At 34.3% G+C, this 20,044-nt stretch overlaps 2 protein-coding genes across 7 annotated transcripts in view; both read left to right on the forward strand.

Annotated features, from left to right (window-relative positions):
* The window catches only part of FGD4 (FYVE, RhoGEF and PH domain containing 4), a 285,834-nt gene extending 279,684 nt beyond the window's left edge, over positions 1–6,150 (forward strand). For 4 of the 6 annotated variants that reach the window (XM_049625259.1, XM_049625264.1, XM_049625263.1 and 1 more), the window contains one exon: positions 690–2,352. In XM_049625259.1, the coding sequence (XP_049481216.1) occupies positions 690–811 (122 nt within the window). In that variant the 3' untranslated portion in view covers positions 812–2,352. Of the gene's footprint in view, positions 1–689; positions 2,353–4,148; positions 4,890–5,643; positions 5,691–6,105 lie in introns of those variants that run through there. The other 2 variants (XR_007456626.1, XM_049625260.1) reach the window with 2 other exon arrangements.
* Positions 1–20,044, forward strand: part of DNM1L (dynamin 1 like) — a 50,039-nt gene that overhangs the window by 18,696 nt on the left and 11,299 nt on the right. The window contains exons 2-9 of the mRNA XM_049625267.1: positions 5,644–5,690; positions 6,106–6,177; positions 8,492–8,578; positions 10,044–10,206; positions 13,381–13,501; positions 15,212–15,343; positions 16,244–16,450; positions 19,610–19,730. Coding sequence (XP_049481224.1) covers positions 5,644–5,690; positions 6,106–6,177; positions 8,492–8,578; positions 10,044–10,206; positions 13,381–13,501; positions 15,212–15,343; positions 16,244–16,450; positions 19,610–19,730 — 950 coding nt within the window. The remainder of the gene's footprint in view (positions 1–5,643; positions 5,691–6,105; positions 6,178–8,491; positions 8,579–10,043; positions 10,207–13,380; positions 13,502–15,211; positions 15,344–16,243; positions 16,451–19,609; positions 19,731–20,044) is intronic.

A 20,044-nucleotide genomic window follows, 5' to 3' on the forward strand; every position in this document is an offset into this window, starting at 1 on the left:
AGCTTGGTTCCTGCCTTCTTGTGTGCAGTCTGACAGCATCTGTGAATGCTTCAAATCTCTGTGTTCTTTAATCTTTAGCTCTTTAGCAACTTCATTTAATGAACTAAATCCAGTGAAGTAATAGGATAAGTGAGTAAGGTTATATGTATAAACCATGTGCACTGTAGCATTGTTAATGGTAGCAAAAACCATTTAAATGTCCAAGTCAAGTTTGGCTTTATACACTGTAGAATACTATTTGACCATTAAACACAGATGTTAGTATATTGATATGGAATATTATCCGTGATTGCTACATCAAAAATAAAAGCCGGTTAGAGAAAAATATATGTAGTGCTACCCCATTTAAAGTCATATATTCTCATAGACATAACATTACGTGCCAGTATTACAGGTTTTGAAAACCTGGTTGGGAGAGTATCAAAAAAAGTAGGAAAATTACAGGAGAGTGGGACTTTATTTTGGGGGGGGCGGGGGGAGAGTAGGACTTTAATCTCTCTTTTTGGAGTTTTTATTTTAAAGAAATAAAGATCATATAATAGAAAATAAAACTAAACTTTCAGTTTAAAAGTCTTTGCAGTAATTTTTTCTTTAATTTCTTTGTATGGTGCTTTGTCAGTGTAGTCTTATTAAGTTATTTAAAAAATCTATGTAGAAACTCATTTTGCTCTTGTGTATTCTGTTTTCAGAGCAGTGGAAAGAGCTCAGTGCTAGAAAGCCTAGTGGGGAGGGACCTGCTTCCCAGAGGCACTGGTATTGTCACCCGGAGACCTCTCATTCTGCAGCTAGTCCATGTTTCACCCGAAGATAAGCGAAAAACAACAGGAGAAGAAAATGGTAAATTTTAGAATTGGAATAAGAATTATTTAAAAATTCTTCATTTTTGCTTGAATCTTAAAAACACATTAGACCAGATTAGACCAGAAATTAGTGGTTATAACAAAAGCAGAATTCCTGTGAAGAGAAGTGGAATGCATCATTTCTCATGTAAAGGAAAAAAAAAAAAGTAAGTTTTGAGGACCATAAGTAGACTTGTTTGGAATATTACCTTTTTGGTAGTTCAGCTTATTAGTAAACTGTCGTTAATGTTTATGGAGAATTTAGTGAGATGCTCAGTAAATAGAAATCAGTTATTTTAAAGAAAAATTTTTGTGTCTTTTGGAGTGTTTTAAGCTTTTTTCCCCTAGTGTTTAAAAATGTTTTTACTTTTTTACTTTGATTTAGAAATTTAAATCATTTAGATTCTAGTTTAAAAATTTTAAATACACTTAAAATGACTTTGTTTTTTATTATAGCAGGGTTATCTCACCTTCCCTTTTCTGGTGTCACCATGTACTTGCTAATTTTGAATCTTTTGCCCTTCAAGCTAAGATGAATATTATTTTTAGAAAGAGTTTTGGTTTTTTATTTTTATCTTTTTTACTGTCCTTCTCTTGCCATGCTTACCTACATAGCACATACTATTCTGATTTTTAAGATCCACCCACTCCTCCAATAGCAAATGTGGAATATTAAAATGAGAAAAACATGTACTGTCCTTTATAGCAGTTCTTTGGTTAAATTGAAAATATTTTGAGAAATGTTGTGTCTGTCAGTGGATATTAAATTGCTTATTAAGCGCCTGTCCTATTTATACTTATTTATATTAGTGAGGTTGGAATGTTTGACGAAAATAATATATTTAATCTTCCTTTTTAGTTCAGTGTTTGGCTCAGACTTTCTTATTTATAAGTCTGTAAAATAACTAATTACATTGGTAGCAGAGTACTATGTTTGTTACTCATCTGCAGAGATCTGTTTTCAATGCAGTTTCATTCTAGTTAGATTCTCATCTAAGAAGGGATGATAGTATTGATGAAATTGAAGTTACTTTAATTATTTTTTCTATTATTATAGGAGTATTGGTAGTGATAGCTTGTTTTTTTTTTTTTAAGGAGTAAAAAAAAAACAAAAACCTATCATGAGCATCTGCAATGACTATAGAAAGTTAATCACTGAAGCAAGTTAATGAAGTTTAGATGTTAACAAGTAGTATTTTTGGATAGACTGCCAGAGGATATGTAGGAACCTATTAATTAAGTGTATCAGGTAGCTTCTTGGTATATTATTCATCACTTTGTATTTCTATAATATTTGTTTGGTATTGAAATTCTAAGCCTCGAATTTAATCATGTTGAACTAACCTACGATTCAGCTTCAAATATATAGAATAATACTTAAAATTTCATTCCTACTAACTTACATCATGAAATATACCAGAAAACTTAAAATCAGACTTTAAGAAACTATATGGCATTAATTAGGTCTCTTTCTTTTAACCCTTTATTTTCTTCAGTCATCATGAAAAGGGCAAATGATAGATATCTTGTCTCTTAGAAACTGTAGATGTGGGTAGTGTTTGTAGAAAAAGGTGTACATTTCAGCCACAGAAGTGTCAGTTCCTCAGTATCTCTGCTCATATGTTCACCATGTTTTGTTGATATCTCTCATCTTAGTGGTTGGTCAGCAAATCTGCACATCTTACCTATATATATATATTTTTTTTTTTTTTCAAAGCTTAGTGTTTACATTTTATGTAAAAAAAAAACCGCACAATATTTTGTATTAAGACACACTTAATCCTCACTTAAAATGACAACTCAGCTACCCAGAACACAAACTAGATTTCATAAATTTTGAGTATTAAATTTCATGTGTATTATTAATAATTAGCATAGTTCCTTAGTTTTCTCATCAGATCCTCTTTATACTCAGGGTAACCAATCTACCTTGCCATGAATCATTGTAACCCAGAGAAAATTAGAAACAAAGAAACAGATAAACATTTAGTTAGCCAGAAGAGTATGAACTACCTGACAGTCTGACAAACCAGAGAGGAGAAAGTAAGGAAGACATAATCAGACAGGAAAACTTAAAAGAAAGAAAAAATCAGTTTCTAACCATTTTGGATAGGGATTTATAGCCTCAGAGGGCTTTGTTATGTAACAAAGGGCGACGTTTGCAATAATAGGCTGATTTAGAGCAGTATATTTTAGGATGACATGGAGCAGAATAATCCATTTTATTTTTTCATTTTTTATTAAAAAAATTTTTTTTAACATTCATTTCTGAGAGACAGAGACATAGCATGAGCGGAAGGGGCAGAGAGAGAGGGAGACAGAATCCAAAGCAGGCTCCAGGCTCCAAGCTCTCAGCACAGAGCCCAACAAAGGGCTCAAAGCCATGAACCGTGAAATCATGACCTGAGCCAAAGTTGGACACTTAACCGACTCAGCCATTCAGGCACCCCAGAATAATCCATTTTAGATACAGGTCCATCAAAACTGATTAAAATAAAATATCTTAATGTTTAATATGTGTAATTATCAGGAAATTTTATGTAATGTGGAATCCTTCATTCTGTCAGCCAGGTAGGATAATTGAGGTATCAATATATTTATATAGTATTTCTCAGCTTGCTCCCCCTTTTGCCAATGTGAAAGAATTTTCTGATAAAATCTTACTAAAATTTTATTCACACTGATTTAGTTTGAACTTTGAACTTCACATTTATCTTTCATATATTTTTAAGAATCAGTCTTTGTTCAGATTTCCTTTTAGACAAAAAATAGCATGTTGATTAAAGACCAAAATTGTTTTTATGGTGTTCTTTTTAAATTCAGTATGTTTTTTAAAGAAAATAATCCCTTATAAAAAGCTCATTCTTCATGAATAGGGTAAATACTCATATATATTTACTTTTGAGGTTTTGGAAAATGTGTTTGGTATGCTTTGTAGATTTTTCTGTGCCAGGCAATTTATCTTTTCCTACATATCAAATATTTATGGCAGATTTTTGGAGAGTGAATCAATTTTAATTCGGTTGTGTTAGAACTAGAAACCAGAGGAAATACAATTAGCTGTGATGGAAAATACCAGCAAATTATGGCACATGGTATGCTTCATTTATATCACTTAAAACATATATATCCCTTTAGGTATTTACTATTAATTGTAATGGGAATTACAGTTGTAAATTTTGAAAAATTGGATGCTCCGTGCATTTGAAATGTGTTCAGGTTTCTGCAGATTTGACTTTTTAAAAAGGTTTAAAATACTAGGGTTAAGCATTAAACTTATCATTCTGTGCTGTTTCTCTTTAACTGCAGACCCTGCTACATGGAAAAACTCAAGACACCTTTCTAAAGGTTTCCTTTATCCATTGTTTTTGGCCCTTTTTTTTCTAGTATGCCTGCATGTGTGCTTACGTACTCTTACAGGCTGTGTGCATTATTTTTCTTCCATTTTTATTTGCCTATCCACATTGATTGTAGGTGGTTCTTGTTACCTTTTGGCATTGCATCAGAATGCAGGGGTTTTTTTTGGTGGTGAATGTAATTTATTTTATTTTTATTTTTAAAAACATGCTTGTTAAGCCAGACCTCTTTTAAACGATAAGGTAAATTAACCCCCCCACCCCCTTTGGTATGTAGTAGCTGTCTCTGTGAGTTCTGTTCACCTAGATTACTCCAGTCCTCCAATGAGACTTCTTGGAAGAAGGTACTAAGCTTCAAGTAGGTGAGCATTTTATTAGCAAAAAGGATCCAGTTTTATTTACTTATTTCCACCAAAGAATTGAATCACTTTTTCTTCAATATTTATTTAACTTTTAGTCATTTTTATTTTGATTTCAGGTGACCGATATGAGTTATTCATGAACTCAGTCATTAGGATACTTAGAACTCTGAATTTGGCAAAAGCAGAATAGCTGTGCTTAGGGGAGGCAGTTTGGTTACTTTTCTACAATTAAACATTTCTAGTTTTTCTGAGAAAAATAGAACAAAACTTGCTCGCCAAGATTTAGACCACTTGAAACAGTGCCCACAGTGAATTATATTTTCCTTTTTTTTCAGGAAGTGCAGGAAGAACAGACCTATTACTGGAAACTCATGGAGAGTAGCGACTCCATACAGTACATATGCTAGGGTCTGTCTGTCTCCTCCCACCCACAAACACTCATTTCATTTCTTTCTAACCTTCATTTCCAAGGGAAAACATAGTCTTGGCCCTGGTGGGAAAATCACCTTGAAAGTACATATAAGTTACAGGATAATTTTGCACTACTGAGAGAACTCTTTAAAGGAACAGCAAATTGTGACTTTATAGGTAACCAGCAGGAAACCAAATTTAAGAGAAAAAAGTTTCATTTACGTATTGCAAATTTTTACCTTGAGTTATTTGTGTAAATCTATTACATGTGCTTTTTGCATTACTCAGTAGGATTCTTAGTTTTTCTTCCGTTAGCCATTTGCTTCAGTTACTTTCATTGTATAAACTGCTTTTATGTGTAAGATATTTAAAAACAAAGCATATACTTTTACCATAATATAATTACATACAAAATATGAAGAGAAATGAACAATTTTATTTGCAGACTCTAGATTTCAAATCTAGATTTCAAAAGGAAGATCTGTGAGTAACTCTCAAGTCATTTTTTGAAATATATGATAGTTTTTAAAATATGAAAGTATAATTTAGGAGATCTTAAAATACTGCTTGTCAGTGGCAAAATAGGAACAAATAATATTGTGTTGCCTTTTTGAATTCCTAAGATAAAAAGGTAATTGCTATAGTTTCCAATAAATGGAGTTTTTCTTTTTCTAGGGGTTGAAGCAGAAGAATGGGGTAAATTTCTTCACACCAAAAATAAGGTAATCGATCACACAAGAATATTATGAAGAGATAATATGTTGATACATTTTTTTGTACAAGTAGTTGATAATTTAGTTTCTTACGATTGGCAGTGTGTTAATGTTATCTTGAAGCAACTGCTCCTTGTAAAATAAATCTTATCTTATTAGTAACATTTCTAACCATAGCAGTTTATTTGGAAGACACTATTATGTTGAGCCTTATTGTAATGTGGAAATTAACTGTTGTGGGATCAGGCAGCTTTGAAAAGCTCATGTAAACTAAGACTCCTTGGCTTAGAAAATACATGTATATATTAGAATTTACTAGTTCTCTGAAGCAGATCTGTAGACATCCTTGAAATTTATCAACCCCTCACTTAAGAACTGTTGATCTTATCATGAATGTTGTCCTTTTTGTTTCAATAATTTTTAGCTTTACACGGATTTTGATGAAATTCGACAAGAAATTGAAAACGAAACAGAAAGGATTTCGGGAAATAATAAGGTAGGCATCTTTTTAGAGTTAGAATGTATAAACCTCAGTAAATATATCATTGAGAGTATTCCGTGTATAATGTGTTATGGGCATTGTAAATTCATAGTCCTGGTCTTTGAAACTAATGGAGTATTTTCACAAATATATAAAAACCTTACTTAAAATCCCTTTTGTTTCTTAGAGCTTTCATATACTATCAAATATTTCATTTAGATGATTGTTTATCTTGTGATTTATATATCACTTATATAATTTTTGTATTTAATATTGCTATAGTAAGTTATTTTTTTCTGATGGATTGATTGTACTCTAACTCAAGAAGCATTATGTAACTTAGGAGATTTTGAAGAGCTCTCTTACCTGAGTAAGGCTAGATTTACTTACGAAAGTAAAGAGAGAAGTTTTCTTTGATGAAAATGAAAACTAATGTTAACAACTTAATTCCTGTTTCCTAACATTGTGAAAATTTAAAAAAAAATGTGTCTAAGATGCCATTAATGTTGACACCAGGCACTGTCACTGCTTCTCATAAATGCTTCTGTTTTCTCTCCTTTCTTTATCCTTAACTATCTGTTTCCTTCCTTTTTTCTTTTCTTTTCTTTTTTTTTTTAACCTCCATTCTTGTATTATCCAAAGGCTATTTAATCCAGCAAGTGGGCCCTGGCCTAGTACTAATATTCGACAAGTATTCACTGAGCCCTTTGATCTGCCAGATGTTGTGCTGAAGAGGTTGTCCTGACACAAAGACATTTTTGAGCCACGTCAGTTCTTCATGTCTAGTCAGGACATTTGTCTCTCTGACTAAGCTTTGTTCATTATTGAACTCTGGGCTGGTAACCTTTGAGTTGCTGCTGCTGCTACCATACTTCCTGAATTTCTAATGATTGTGTTGTATAGGAGAGGTAGAAAAAGTGGCAGCAAACTAGATTAGCTTGTTGTCTGTCCTGTAATTATATCAGGGATAATTTTATTAATGATAGTACCAGTCTGAAGTCTCTCCTGTGTTCCCATGGATTTACTGAACTTAGGAATTGGTGGTAATTTTACATAGGGCTAGAATTTATAATGGATGTGACTAGTGTTTCAGAAAGGAAAATTTTAAACTAGACTGAATGCCATGAAAGATGGAGTCTGTATACCGACAAGATGTTTAATTTACGGTGGGGATGTGATATACTTACCTAGCAGGTTTTCTCACCCACAGTGTCCAAAAGATGAGAAGTCCCCTACCCCCAAATCTGTGAAAAATCTCTTCTTTCCTAAATCATGTTTGTAATGAAGTAAATGATACTTTGATCTTATGTAAGTAATTTCATATGTATAAATATCTAAATGATTTCATATGCCTAACATAAAGCCCTGAGGGATTTAAAATATTTATGAGATTGGAGTTGTAAAGGCATTTGAGCAAAGCTTTGTATTGGACATGAGAAGGGAATGCCTGAGAAGTACACAAGCTGGGTAGGTATGCTGAATATCAGCACATGACTTTGGAACACTGATGTGTTTGAAATAGAAAAGTAGTTTGGAGTTATCTAATATAACTCAGAGTAAAGGATGTTTCAAAAAAGCTCTCTGTGAAATTAAAATTTTCAGTGGGTGTGTATGAAGGAAGATAAAAGGTAGGTAGATGAGAGGACATTTTAAAGGATAAAGAAGGGCATATGCAAAGACGAATGCACATTTTCTATGTGCCTTTTTACATGTAGCTGACTCAGCTCTAAAACTTGTAGAGGGCCAGTGGTGAAGAGAAGGCAGTGTGTATAATGATCTCAGTCTAGGGAAATAAAGGTATCTCTCACTATCCAAATTCTACTATTTGAATTCAGGAATCTGAAGATGCAGATAAATTTTCTGAGGAGTCTCTTAGAATATATGCTTTTGCTACCTGATATTCAAAGATTAGGAACCAGGTTGATGTGGATAACTTGTTACCTATGCCTCACTGTCTACTCAAGAACCTCATAAATTTGGATAGTGACACAGTGTTCTTTTGTTCAGCACGAAGTCTATTAAACGTACTTAAGAAATTGTATCTGTCTAGAACCCAGAGAAAAGAATGTGGAATAATAAAGGGGAAATAAATTTTGTATATTAATGTTACAGGATTGAGTAACCTTATAACCTGCTATATGGCTGGCTGGCTGCCTTACTTCCCATGGGTTTCATCAGGTTTTGATTGCTGAAATGTTTTAGGGATCATGGTTTAATTTGTATCTGAAAGCATCTAGAGTCTGTCTACTTGAAATGAGATGTACTTGGCATTTTTATATTTCAATGAAATTTTAATGTGATTTTAATGTGTTTTAAAACTTATTTTTAGGGAGTAAGCCCTGAGCCAATTCATCTTAAGATTTTTTCACCCAATGTTGTCAATCTGACACTTGTGGATTTGCCAGGAATGACCAAGGTAAAGATTAGTTGTTACTCATCGTGGATTTGGTCATGTTTGTTTTCACTCGAACAAATGTGGTTTTTACTTGACCTTATATGAGAATAATCAGCCTTTTTTTTTTTTTTTCCAGTCAACTTGATCTAGCAGCATTGATATAGTTGAGCCCTCCCTTCTCCTTGAAACACTTTCTTTACTTGGCTTCCACGACACCATACTCTGCAGGTTTCTCTCCAGCATCCCTGTCCACTCCTTCTCTGTCTCTTTTGCTGGTTTCTTATCTTCCCAGTGTTAACAGTGAGTGCCTAGAGCTCAGTTTTTAGACCTCTGGTCAAGTGGGTACACTTACCCCCCCTTGATGATTTCGTCTAAACGTATGGGTTTAAATACGTGAATGTCTGTATGTTGACAGCATTTAAACATCTCCAGACTTTTATAACTGTCTATTTGGCATGTCCACACAAGTGTCTAGTAGACGTTTCCAACTTGTTATGTCACGTGCTAAATTTCTGACCTATCCCTCAAGCTGACTTGATCCTGCTATAATCTCCCCCAACTAAATAAATGGCAACCCTCTTCTGTCAGTCGCTTAGCCAAAAAGTTTGTAGTCAGCCTTGATACTTTTGTATTCCACACCACTCTGTGAGCAGACCTTTTTGGCTCTCCTTACATTTAAAGTATATCTAGAACTCTGTTGTATATACAGATTTGTAGCTACCATCCTAATCTAGCCACTGTCATCTCACCTGCATTACTGCAACAGCCTCCTAACAGGTCTTCCTCATAATCTGTTAAGTAATCAGCCAGAATGATGCTATTAAGGTAAAAATTAGATTGTGTCATTCCTTGGCTCAAAATCTCTCCATTGGCTTTTCATTTCATTCACAGTAAAAGCTTAAGTTCTAAAAAGAGATTTAAAGTATCCTGTTACTCTTCTCTTTCTGTTCCAGTGTTCTGACCTTATCATTCATCTTGCTGGAATATTCTTCCACTAGATATCTGCATGTAACTCTCCCTTATCTCCTTCAGTTTCTGGCCATTCTCTCAAATGTCATTATCTGAGTGAGTTCTTCCCTCATTATTTAAAAGCATAATCTGATTTCAAATAATTATCAGTCTCTTTTTACTTAATGACTGCCATGACATATGTGTAGACATATGTAGAACAGTGCCTGAAATATATTAGGCTGCCAGTAAATATTTGGTAATTGAATGAATGAATGAATAAATGAATGAATGAATGAATTTGTCTCTAGGAATTAACACCGACCAATTCTTCACACAGTAAACTTCTGATATCTGCAAGAGGTACATTTTGAGGCTTTCACATATTACCAAATGCATACATACCACTACTAGTAGTATGTATATACTTTCTTCATTTTAACTGTAAATGGAGTAATGCCCACGTTCTGTAGATTAAGTGAGGGGAGGCTGAGTTGATTTTTATTACTAGTTCCTTCTTCATTTCTCTTCGGTTCAGGTGCCTGTGGGTGATCAACCTAAGGATATTGAGCTTCAAATCCGAGAGCTCATTCTTCGCTTCATCAGTAATCCAAATTCCATCATCCTTGCTGTCACTGCTGCTAATACCGATATGGCCACATCAGAGGCCCTTAAGATTTCAAGAGAGGTAGATCCAGACGGTAAGGACAAATGTTTATATTTAATGAGATATGGTTGGTTAACAGTGGTAAATCTACCCTCAAGAAAGGAATATTTTTAAAAGGAATATCAAACTGTTAATACAGATTTAAAAAACAATGTGCTCCTATTCTGCTTATAATTACAAATAGAGATTCGGATGGAAAATAAAGTTTTAATGGGTTAGTTGCTGTATAGTCAAGGCAAAAATACTTAACATCATGTCCATATTTGTAATGGTTACCTGATGACTTTAAAATAAAAATACGAGGGCAACCTGGGTGGCTCAGTCAGTTAAGTATCTGACTTCAGCTCAGGTCATGATCTCAGAGCTCGTGGGTTCGAGCCCTGCATTGGGCTCTGTGCTGACAGCTCAGAGCCTGGAGCCTACTTTGGATTCTGTGTCTCCCTCTCTTCTGCCCCGGCCCTGCTCATGCTGTGTCTTTCTACCCTTCAAAAATAAATAAACATTAAAAAAAAATTTTTTTTTAAATAATAAGATGGCTTTTCAAGGATGGTTTGTTTTGTAGAAATAAAATGATTTAGATTTTTGACTAGCTGACTTCTAAGAATAATTAACTCATAATTGATCATTGTCGATTATGATACAGTAGCTAATTGTAATTATTTACATTCCGCAGAGGTAGAAAACATTTAGACAGACATAAGGCAGAGGAAATTCTTAGAAATAAAGGTAAAATCCTTTTATGAAGTATTCATAACCCCAAGGATTATTTCATACTGTGGATCATTGTATGATAGTTGACTAATGCTGTGATATACATCTCATAGTATATATACAATGGCAGCTTATAAGAGAGTAATTATTATTGCTGCTAATAAATGTAGCTTTGCTCCACATAGGATCTAATTTTTTTACTGGAGTATTTGGGGGTTCTGTGGGCTGTGTCCTGTTTTCTTTTTTCTTGCTTTGAAGAAGAATTTGAAATAAAAATTTGGTAGGAAAAGTTAATGCTAAGGCTACTAATTAAAATTCCCATAAACAGTAATTTTTAAAAGTATTTTTATTTAATTTAAAGCTTTTAAGAAGTGTTTACCACATGTTCATGTTAGATTGGAAGATAAGCTCTAGGGGCTCCTGGCTGGCTCAGACGGTGGAGCATACGACTCTTGATCTCAAGGTCATGAGTTTGAGCCCCACATTGTGGGTAGAGTTTACTTAAAAAATAATAGTAAGAAATAAATTAATTAAGCTCTATCAAAAGGTTTATTTAAATTTTACATTTATCATTTAAACTGTTAAGCATTTTATATGCATTCTATTTTAAACTGACTTTGAGCCATAAATAGGATCATACTTTTGATCTAGTAATTTTTTTTTTTTTTAAGTTTATTTGTTTTGAAAGAGAGAAAGTGGGATAGGGGAAGAGAGAGGGAGAGAGTGAATCCCAAGGAGGCTCTCCACTGTCAGCACAGAGCCCATTGCGGGGCTTGATCTCACGAACTGCAAGATCATGACCTGAACCACAGTCAAGAGTCGATTGAGCCACCCAGGCAACCCTTGATCTAGGAATCTGAATCCGGTCATATATTGTAAAGAAATAGTCCCATCGAGTATTATTTATAGTGTCAAAAAATTAAATTCAACTTAATATATGGCCCATAGTAGGACTGATTAAGATTATAATAGATTAAGATAATAATAGATTATTAAGGTAGTGATGGGTCGGGAATCATTAAAAAGGATGATTTTGTAGATGTGAAGCAATGTTGAAAATGCCGTATGTAAAATTAGACACTGTGCAGAGCAGCTGCGGTTCTTACACATTACTGGTGGGAATGGTACCGGCCACTTTGAAGCGGTTTGTCAGTTTCTTAAAAAGTTCAGTCAGTACCACTCCTAGACATTTACCCATGTTAAATGAAAACCTATTATTTGTATCTCCTAAAACTGGAAACAACCCAAATGTTTCTCAAAGTACCAAACTATAGTATATCCGTACCATGGAACACTGCTTTGCAATGAAAAAGAATGAATTATTGATATATGCAACAACATGGATGACTCTCAAGTGCATTATGTCAAGTGAAAGAAGCCAGAGTCAAAAGGCTATATATATGTATATGATTCTACTTATGTCATATTCTGGAAAAGCAAATCTAGGAATAGAAAAGGGGTTTGAGGGGCACCTGGGTGGCTCAGTCGGTTGGGCCTCTGACTTCGGCTCAGGTCATGATCTGGCGGTTCGTGGGTTTGAGCCCCGTGTCGTGTTCTGTGCTGACGGCTCAAAGTCTGGAGCCTGCTTTGGGTTCTGTGTCTCCCTCTCTCTCTGCGCCTCTCTCTCCCTCTGTCTCAAATAAACATTGAAAAAAAATTTTTTTAAAGAAAAGGGGTTTGATTGGGTGGTAGTACAAATAACTTTGGGGGGAAGTGATACAACTGTTTTGTCTTGAGGTGGAAGTGACATAACTCTTTTGCATTTATCAAAACTCCTGGAACTATACAACAGGAGTGAGTAAATTTTAAATAGATTTTTAAAGTACTTATAAAAAATGAGCCCTAAGAGCTAATAAAAAACACTATATGTGAAAAATTTTTTTAATTTTACATGATGATTAAAATAAGTTATTTTTTATAATTTTCTATTTTTTTAAAAGTTTATTTATTTTTGAAAAAGAGAGAGAGAGAGAGAGAAAGAGAAAACAGGGGAGGGGAGGGGTGGAGACAGAGAAAGAGAGAGAATCCCAAGCAGGCTCGAGCCCAGTGCAGAGTTCAAACTCATGAACCACGAGATCGTGACCTGAACTGAAATCAAGAGTCAGATGCTTAACTAACTGAGCCACCCAGGTGCTGCCCCTAAAGTAAGTTTTTAAAAAGTATTTGTGGGTTAAGCATCCAACTCTTGATTTCAGCTCAGGTCATGAACTCGTGGTTTGTGAGATGGAGCCCCGATTCTGGCTTGGCACTGACCCCACAGAGCCTGCTTGGGATTCTCTTACCCTCTCTCTCTGCACTTGCCCAGCTTGCCCTCTCTCTGTCTCTGTCTCAAAATAAATAAACTTTTAAAAGTATCTATAAGCAAAGGCTGGAAAAATACTGTCAAAATGATGACAGAAGTAACGTTAAGGAGGGATTATAGATGAGGATTTTTCTTTATTAATACTGAATAGCTTTATTTAATGGATCAATATCTTTTCTTTTTTGCATTTACCAGGTCGCAGAACCTTAGCTGTAATCACTAAACTTGACCTCATGGATGCGGGTACTGATGCCATGGATGTATTGATGGGAAGGGTTATACCAGTCAAACTTGGAATAATTGGAGTAGTTAACAGGTTAGCAATCAAGAATGGGATAATAATTGCAGCATTCCCATTTCAGAGCAAATCTGAATTTTAAAAAGTAATCTAAAATGTGATATGATCCCTCTTTTTCCCTTTTACTGTAACTGTGGTATTGTTAGGAATTCAGTGCTCTAAAGGGAGAAAAGATCCACTAAAGCCTCCTGTGGGTGTTTGTAATGGAAAGGATTTTTAAAGTAAGCAGTGCTATAAAGTGGAAGAAAATTTAATAGCGAGGCTTGAAAAATTCCTGCCTATTGTGTTATGTATGAGGAGTGCACTGGATAAGCAAAAAGAGTATTATTTAAATTTGCATGCAATCAAGAAAGAGTTTGTTAAGATGGTAGGATGTTAATAAATTGGTTTAACACCTCTGGCATTAGTGATTGATCCTTTGTATTTGCCAGGATGTGACTTGGAGAAATTTTATTAAAGGTATTCTAATAATGAATAGCTGGTATTAAAAATTGTGGAAAGGAAACTACTACTGAGCGTCTAATTATGTTTTAGAGACTTTACTGTGAGCAGTTTGCAAATGGTATCTCTTTGAACCCTTACAACATCACTGTGAGGTAGGTGTTGGTGTCTATTTTATAATTAGAAGGCTCAAGTTTTATATCTCCCAAAGTCACATGGTGAAAGCAGATTTCAAATGAAGCACTCTCTTAGTCCAAAGCCTTTATAAAGTAGGCAGCACTGAAATTAACAGGAGATCCAGGTTCTAGTTCTAGTTTGTCTCTAAACTAGATATATAATGTAGGCTTAAATGACACCTAACATGTTTGGGTTTCAGGCCTTTTAAAATGATACTGCTTTTCTCTCCCTCAAAAAGTAAATAAATAGATAAATAAAGGGATGCCTGGGTGGCTCATTTTGTTTAGTGTCCAACTCTTGATTTCAGCTCAAGTGAGATCGAGGCCTGAGGTTGGGCTCCATGCTAGGTGTGGAGCCTGCTTAAGATTCTCTGTCACCCTCTCTCTCTGCCCCTTCTCCACTTGCACTCCCTCCCTCTCTCTCTCTCTCTCTCAAAAAAAAAAAAAAAAAAAAAAAATTTAAACAAATAAATAAAATGAAAATGTTTTTACTAAGTGATATCCAAGATCTCTTTCAGTTGTCTGCTTTATTCGTATGTCCTAACTCTCCTATACTTTGACTTCTCTTTTTGTTTTCTTTCTTTTGTGTGTGTGTGTGTGTGTGTGTGTGTGTGTGTTTAATTCCCACTCTCTTTTCATGCGAGCTGGTGGTATAAAACTGTTGCATTTGTAGTTGACTGCTCTTCAAAGTTAATTATTTTTGGTAGAAATCCATTGCCTGTCCATGGATAAAATATACAGCTGGCTATCATGCTTATACTTTTTTCACATGTCTATCCCTGTTACTTAAGAGTACTGCTTTTGACTATAGTGAATGGTAGTCCTAAACTATTCAGGCATTATTTACTTACAAGTCACAGATTGAATATAGGCTGAAGTACTTAACATGTGACCTTGGGTAGGTTAATGTCCCTGAGCCTCAGTTCCTTTGGCATAAAATGGAATAATACCTATTGCATAGTATTACTGCAAGAATTAAATAAAACAATCCGTATCAGGCATTACAAACAATGCTTGGTGCTATCATCATCATCATCATCATCATCATCCAAGGTATGTAGAAGACCTCAGTTGACTTTAGTTGAAAGGTTTTGTTATTTTTCAACCTTAGGAGCCAGCTAGACATTAACAATAAGAAGAGTGTAACTGATTCAATCCGTGATGAATATGCTTTTCTTCAAAAGAAATACCCATCCCTGGCTAATAGAAATGGAACAAAGTATCTTGCTAGGACTCTGAACAGGTAACATTTTTACCTCTTGAAAAATTAGATTTTGTTGGTTTGTTTGTTTGCTTGCCAGTAGGTGTCTGAGAGCTCTCATTTTTAGTTCTTTATATTTTCATAATGTTCTTATGTATATCGTTTCAGGTCTTGTTTCTTGTATGTAGGTTCTTGTAATATAGATATCTTTTTTTATTGGGGTGGTTGGTATTAAATTATGGAGTTTAGAAATGCGCAAGGGAATTTTAAGACATCTTAATTATGAAGTTCTTGACAGTCATTTATTTTTGGTGCTAGAACTAGATAACAAATGACTTAGTTTCCACTTGGGATTTCAGGAACTTAATTAAAATTTATAATTTTTCACATAATCTAGTCTTATTTTTGGATGCCTTCTATTATTCATAAAAAGAATTTAAGGTATGTACCTTGAATTTCTTAATACCCACTGATGGTAGAGGGACTGGAAGACCTTTTTAGATAATTTATACATGACTAAAATGAAAACTGTTTTTTCTTTTGTCTTACTCTCTAAATAAAGGCTGATAGACTTGGATCTTAATAAGATTGATTTTCACTCTGCTAAGATAAGTCAGAAACAAAAATCATCTAGGTAGAATTATATTGAGTAGTTTACTTTCTTTGAGGTAATTGTAATGAATATAGAAATAATATGTTTCAGTTTCTATTTGATTCTCTTAGCAACTACTATAATTTTATGGGTTGAAAGCAAATTTAAAGTGTCAATCAAGTTGTCTTTGTTCAGACTAAGTATTTATTTCTAGCCTAAAATTGCATTATTTCCTGCTAAGACGAATCATTTGACAGCTTTCACCATTATTGGCATTTTAAAAATTTGAGCTGTTTGGGGCTTCAAAATACACAGTTTTACTTTAAATCATTTTTTCTAACCTTTGTTAGGTTACTGATGCATCACATCAGAGACTGCTTACCAGAGCTGAAAACAAGAATAAATGTTCTAGCTGCTCAGTATCAGTCTCTCCTAAATAGCTATGGTGAACCTGTGGATGATAAAAGTGCTACTTTACTCCAGCTTATTACCAAATTTGCCACAGAATATTGTAACACTATTGAAGGAACCGCAAAATATATTGAAACTTCAGAGCTGTAAGTAAAAAAAATTTCTGTATGGATTTGGTTACCTGAATTGCTAGGTTACTTTAACTTTTATAATAGTGACTTTAAGTCTGAGATGATCTGATTGTGATTTATACTACCTGTAAAGTAGTATTTTGCATAGGATGATATCTGATGTATGTGTAAAAATGCTCTGTAAACTAAGTATAAAGCACAGTAAAAATTTCAGGTTTTTTTTTTTAATAAAACTTTGATAGATCTTTAAAATATTTGGTAACTCCTTAAATGTTCATTTCTTTAATATACACACTGTAGTTATTCATGAAAAAAAGGAAGAAAATGAAGATAAAAATAATATATGACAAAATTACTTAATTCCACTAACTAGAAATACTCCCTGCTAATTTTGGCATGAATCTAGACATTTTTCTATGCATTATAAATGCCTGTATTACACATCTTCAAAAATCAGATGCTATACACGCTATTTTGGAATCATTTTGTAAATCAACATATCACAAACAACTAATATTACTTATACATTTCTATTATCAGTCTTAAAATTTACATAGTATTTTATTTTTTAGGTACACTCTCATTTCTTAAACCAGTACCTTACTACTGATACGTTGTTTTCATTTATACACAAATATAAAAAATGTTGTGATGGACTGTTTCCAGGGCATGTATCCAAGTAAACCCTTAGGATAAATTCCTAGAATGGAATTACTATGTCAAAGGTTATAACATCCTAAAAGCCTCTTATTGTTGCCATTCTGTTAATAGATTGTATTAGCAATACATAAGAATGTTCATTTCTCTAAATTCTCACTTAAAAAAATCTTTTCATTTTGAAATAATTATAGACTTCCAGGAAGTTGCAAATAAATGTACAAGTAGGTCCTGTTAATCCTTCACCCCATCTTACCCAGTGTTGATATCTTGTATATAGCACAGTAACAAAATGAGAAAATGGACATTGGTACAACCCACAGAGCTTATTCAGATTTCACCACTCATGAAATTATATTTGCACTTTTGTGTGTTCTGTGTACTTTTGTGTGACCCAGGTGGCCTTATATAAGTGAGTTAACCCCATAAATTGTTGGATGGTTGGTTATTATATTTATAGCATATTGAGGGAAATAAAGATTACTAAGATGAATCTTTAAAGAGCTCAGTGGGGGCGTGCCTGGGTGGCTCAATTGGTTAGGTGTCTGACTTCAGCTCAGGTCATGATCTCATGGTTTGTGAGTTCAAGCCCTGCGTCAGGCTCTGTGCTGACAGCTCAGAGCTGGGAGCCTACTTCGGATTCTGTGTCTCCCTCTCTCTCTTTCCCTCCCCTGCTTGCACTCTCTCTCTCTCTCTCTCTCTCTCTCTCTCAAAAATAAATAAACATTAAAAAAATAATAAATAAAAATAAAAAAGAGCTTAGTGGGTAAGGTAGATCCAGGTAACCTGAGGCACAATTGTGTGGCAAACAGGAGTATAATCAAGTATTTTTATTTAAATACTTATTAAATACATATCCAGAAACATGCATATAATATATACGGGGGGTTTTATAAATAGTTAATAAAGTAAATACCTGTGTAACCACCTATTCAAGCCTTTAGGACACTGAAAAGACACCATTTACATTTCTCTCAGGGACTGGGAGAATGCCGTAGTTAGAATGTATTTGGGTTGGGCTCTGAATAGAACTTCGGGATGCAGTAAGTAGAAGACTATTTTAGGCTTTGAACAGCGAAGAATAATGCAGGGTGTATTTGTAGAATGGTATGTACAATGACAAGACATAACAGGAGGTAAGGCAGCAAAGGCATCTAAAAACAAGACTGTGGAAAGCCAGAGATCTTCAGAATTTGGAAGACTTCTTGCTATAACAGACAGAACACTTCTGGTCAGAGGAGCACCCATTTTAGAAGTATAATTATGGTGATTTTGAAAAATTATTTGGAGAAGGGAAAGGTTGAAGGCAGACTGGTAATTTTAACTGGTAATTTTAAGTATAATTTAATGGCATTAATACAGTCACAATATTGTCTAACCATCAAATGGTGTCTATTTGTAAAATATTTTATCACCTCAACCGAAACTCTGTATCCATTAAGCAGTATCTCTTTGTTCCCTCCTCCTCGTCTCTAGGAACCTCTAATTTGCTTTGTCTCTATGAATCTGCCAATTCTAGGTACTTCATATAAGGGGAATCATACAGTATTTGTCCTTTTGTGTTTGCCTTATTTCACCTAGCATGATGTTAGGCTAGTTCACCTTCTGCCTAGACAACTGTAAGAAAGTAGTGAATAGTAGAGATTTCTTTAAATTTTTTTTTTTTTTTTTTTTTAGTGTTTATTTCTGAGACAGAGACAGAGACAGAGCATGAGAGGGGGAGGAAGAAAGAGAGAGGGAGACACAGAATCTGAAGCAGGCTCCTGGCTCTGAGCTGTCAGCACAGAGCCCGACGCGGGGCTTGAACTCCCCGACTGTGAGATCATGACCTGAGCTGAAGTCGGTTGCTCAACCGACTTGAGCCACCCAGGCGCCCCAGTAGAGATTTGTTTAAAGCAGGAGTAGGCAAACTGTAGCCCATTGGCTAAGAATGATTTTTATATTTTTAAATAGTTGAAAAAAAATTCAAAGACTACTTCATGACATGAAAATTATATAGAATCCACATTTCTGTGTGCCTGAGTTTTACTGGAATACAGCTATACTTATATTTTGTCTGCGGCTGCTTTTGTGCTCAGTGGTAGAACAGAGTGGTTGTGACAGACTGTATGGCCTGAAAAGTCTAAACTATCTGGCCCTTTACAGGAAAAGTTTACTTATCTCCCCTCTAAATTGTGAATAGACAGAAACAAATAAGATACCATTCCTGCTCTTTTCAAAAGCTTATAGTTGAAGAAAACTAGGGCAGAGAAAAGATGTTCAGTAGTTCTTAGTTGACTGTGTTTTGACAGAACAGCTCTGTGTGCACACACACATACACATGTGAATGCCCTTCTTCTCCATTAAAAGAAAAAAATAGAGAAACTGGTTCATGATGGAGTTAAGAGCACATGAAAATGATCTAAATGTAATCGTTTATCTGAGACGTTCTCAGAAAATAAGACCTTAAAGACTTCTAACTTGCACCTTCTTTCCCTTTTAGTAATAACAGGAATCATATACTTGATTGCCTTTCAGATGCGGTGGTGCTCGGATATGTTATATTTTCCATGAGACTTTTGGGCGAACTTTAGAATCTGTTGACCCACTAGGTGGCCTTAACACTATTGACATTTTGACTGCCATTAGAAATGCTACTGTGAGTATGCTCGGCTTAGAAATTTTTTAAAAAAGAGGTTAAAGGTTTATTATAATTTTTAACCCATTAGCTATATCTTTTTAAATGAACTGTACAGCCTCTTTGCCCTCATACTTGGTATTAGGAAGCACTTTTCATGAAAAATACCAAACAATGTGATTTATTTTAACCTAGGGAAGAGCTAAAATTGTATATAGCTATAATAAGAGCTCAACTTTTTTTTTTTTTTTTTTTTTTTTTTTTTTTTGTTCTTGTTTTTTTTTTTTTTTTTGTTTTTTTTTTTTTTTTTTATTGGTTGAGGGGGAAAAAAAAAA

Source organism: Panthera uncia, chromosome B4 (assembly GCF_023721935.1).
Source record: "Panthera uncia isolate 11264 chromosome B4, Puncia_PCG_1.0, whole genome shotgun sequence".
NCBI lineage: Eukaryota > Metazoa > Chordata > Mammalia > Carnivora > Felidae > Panthera > Panthera uncia.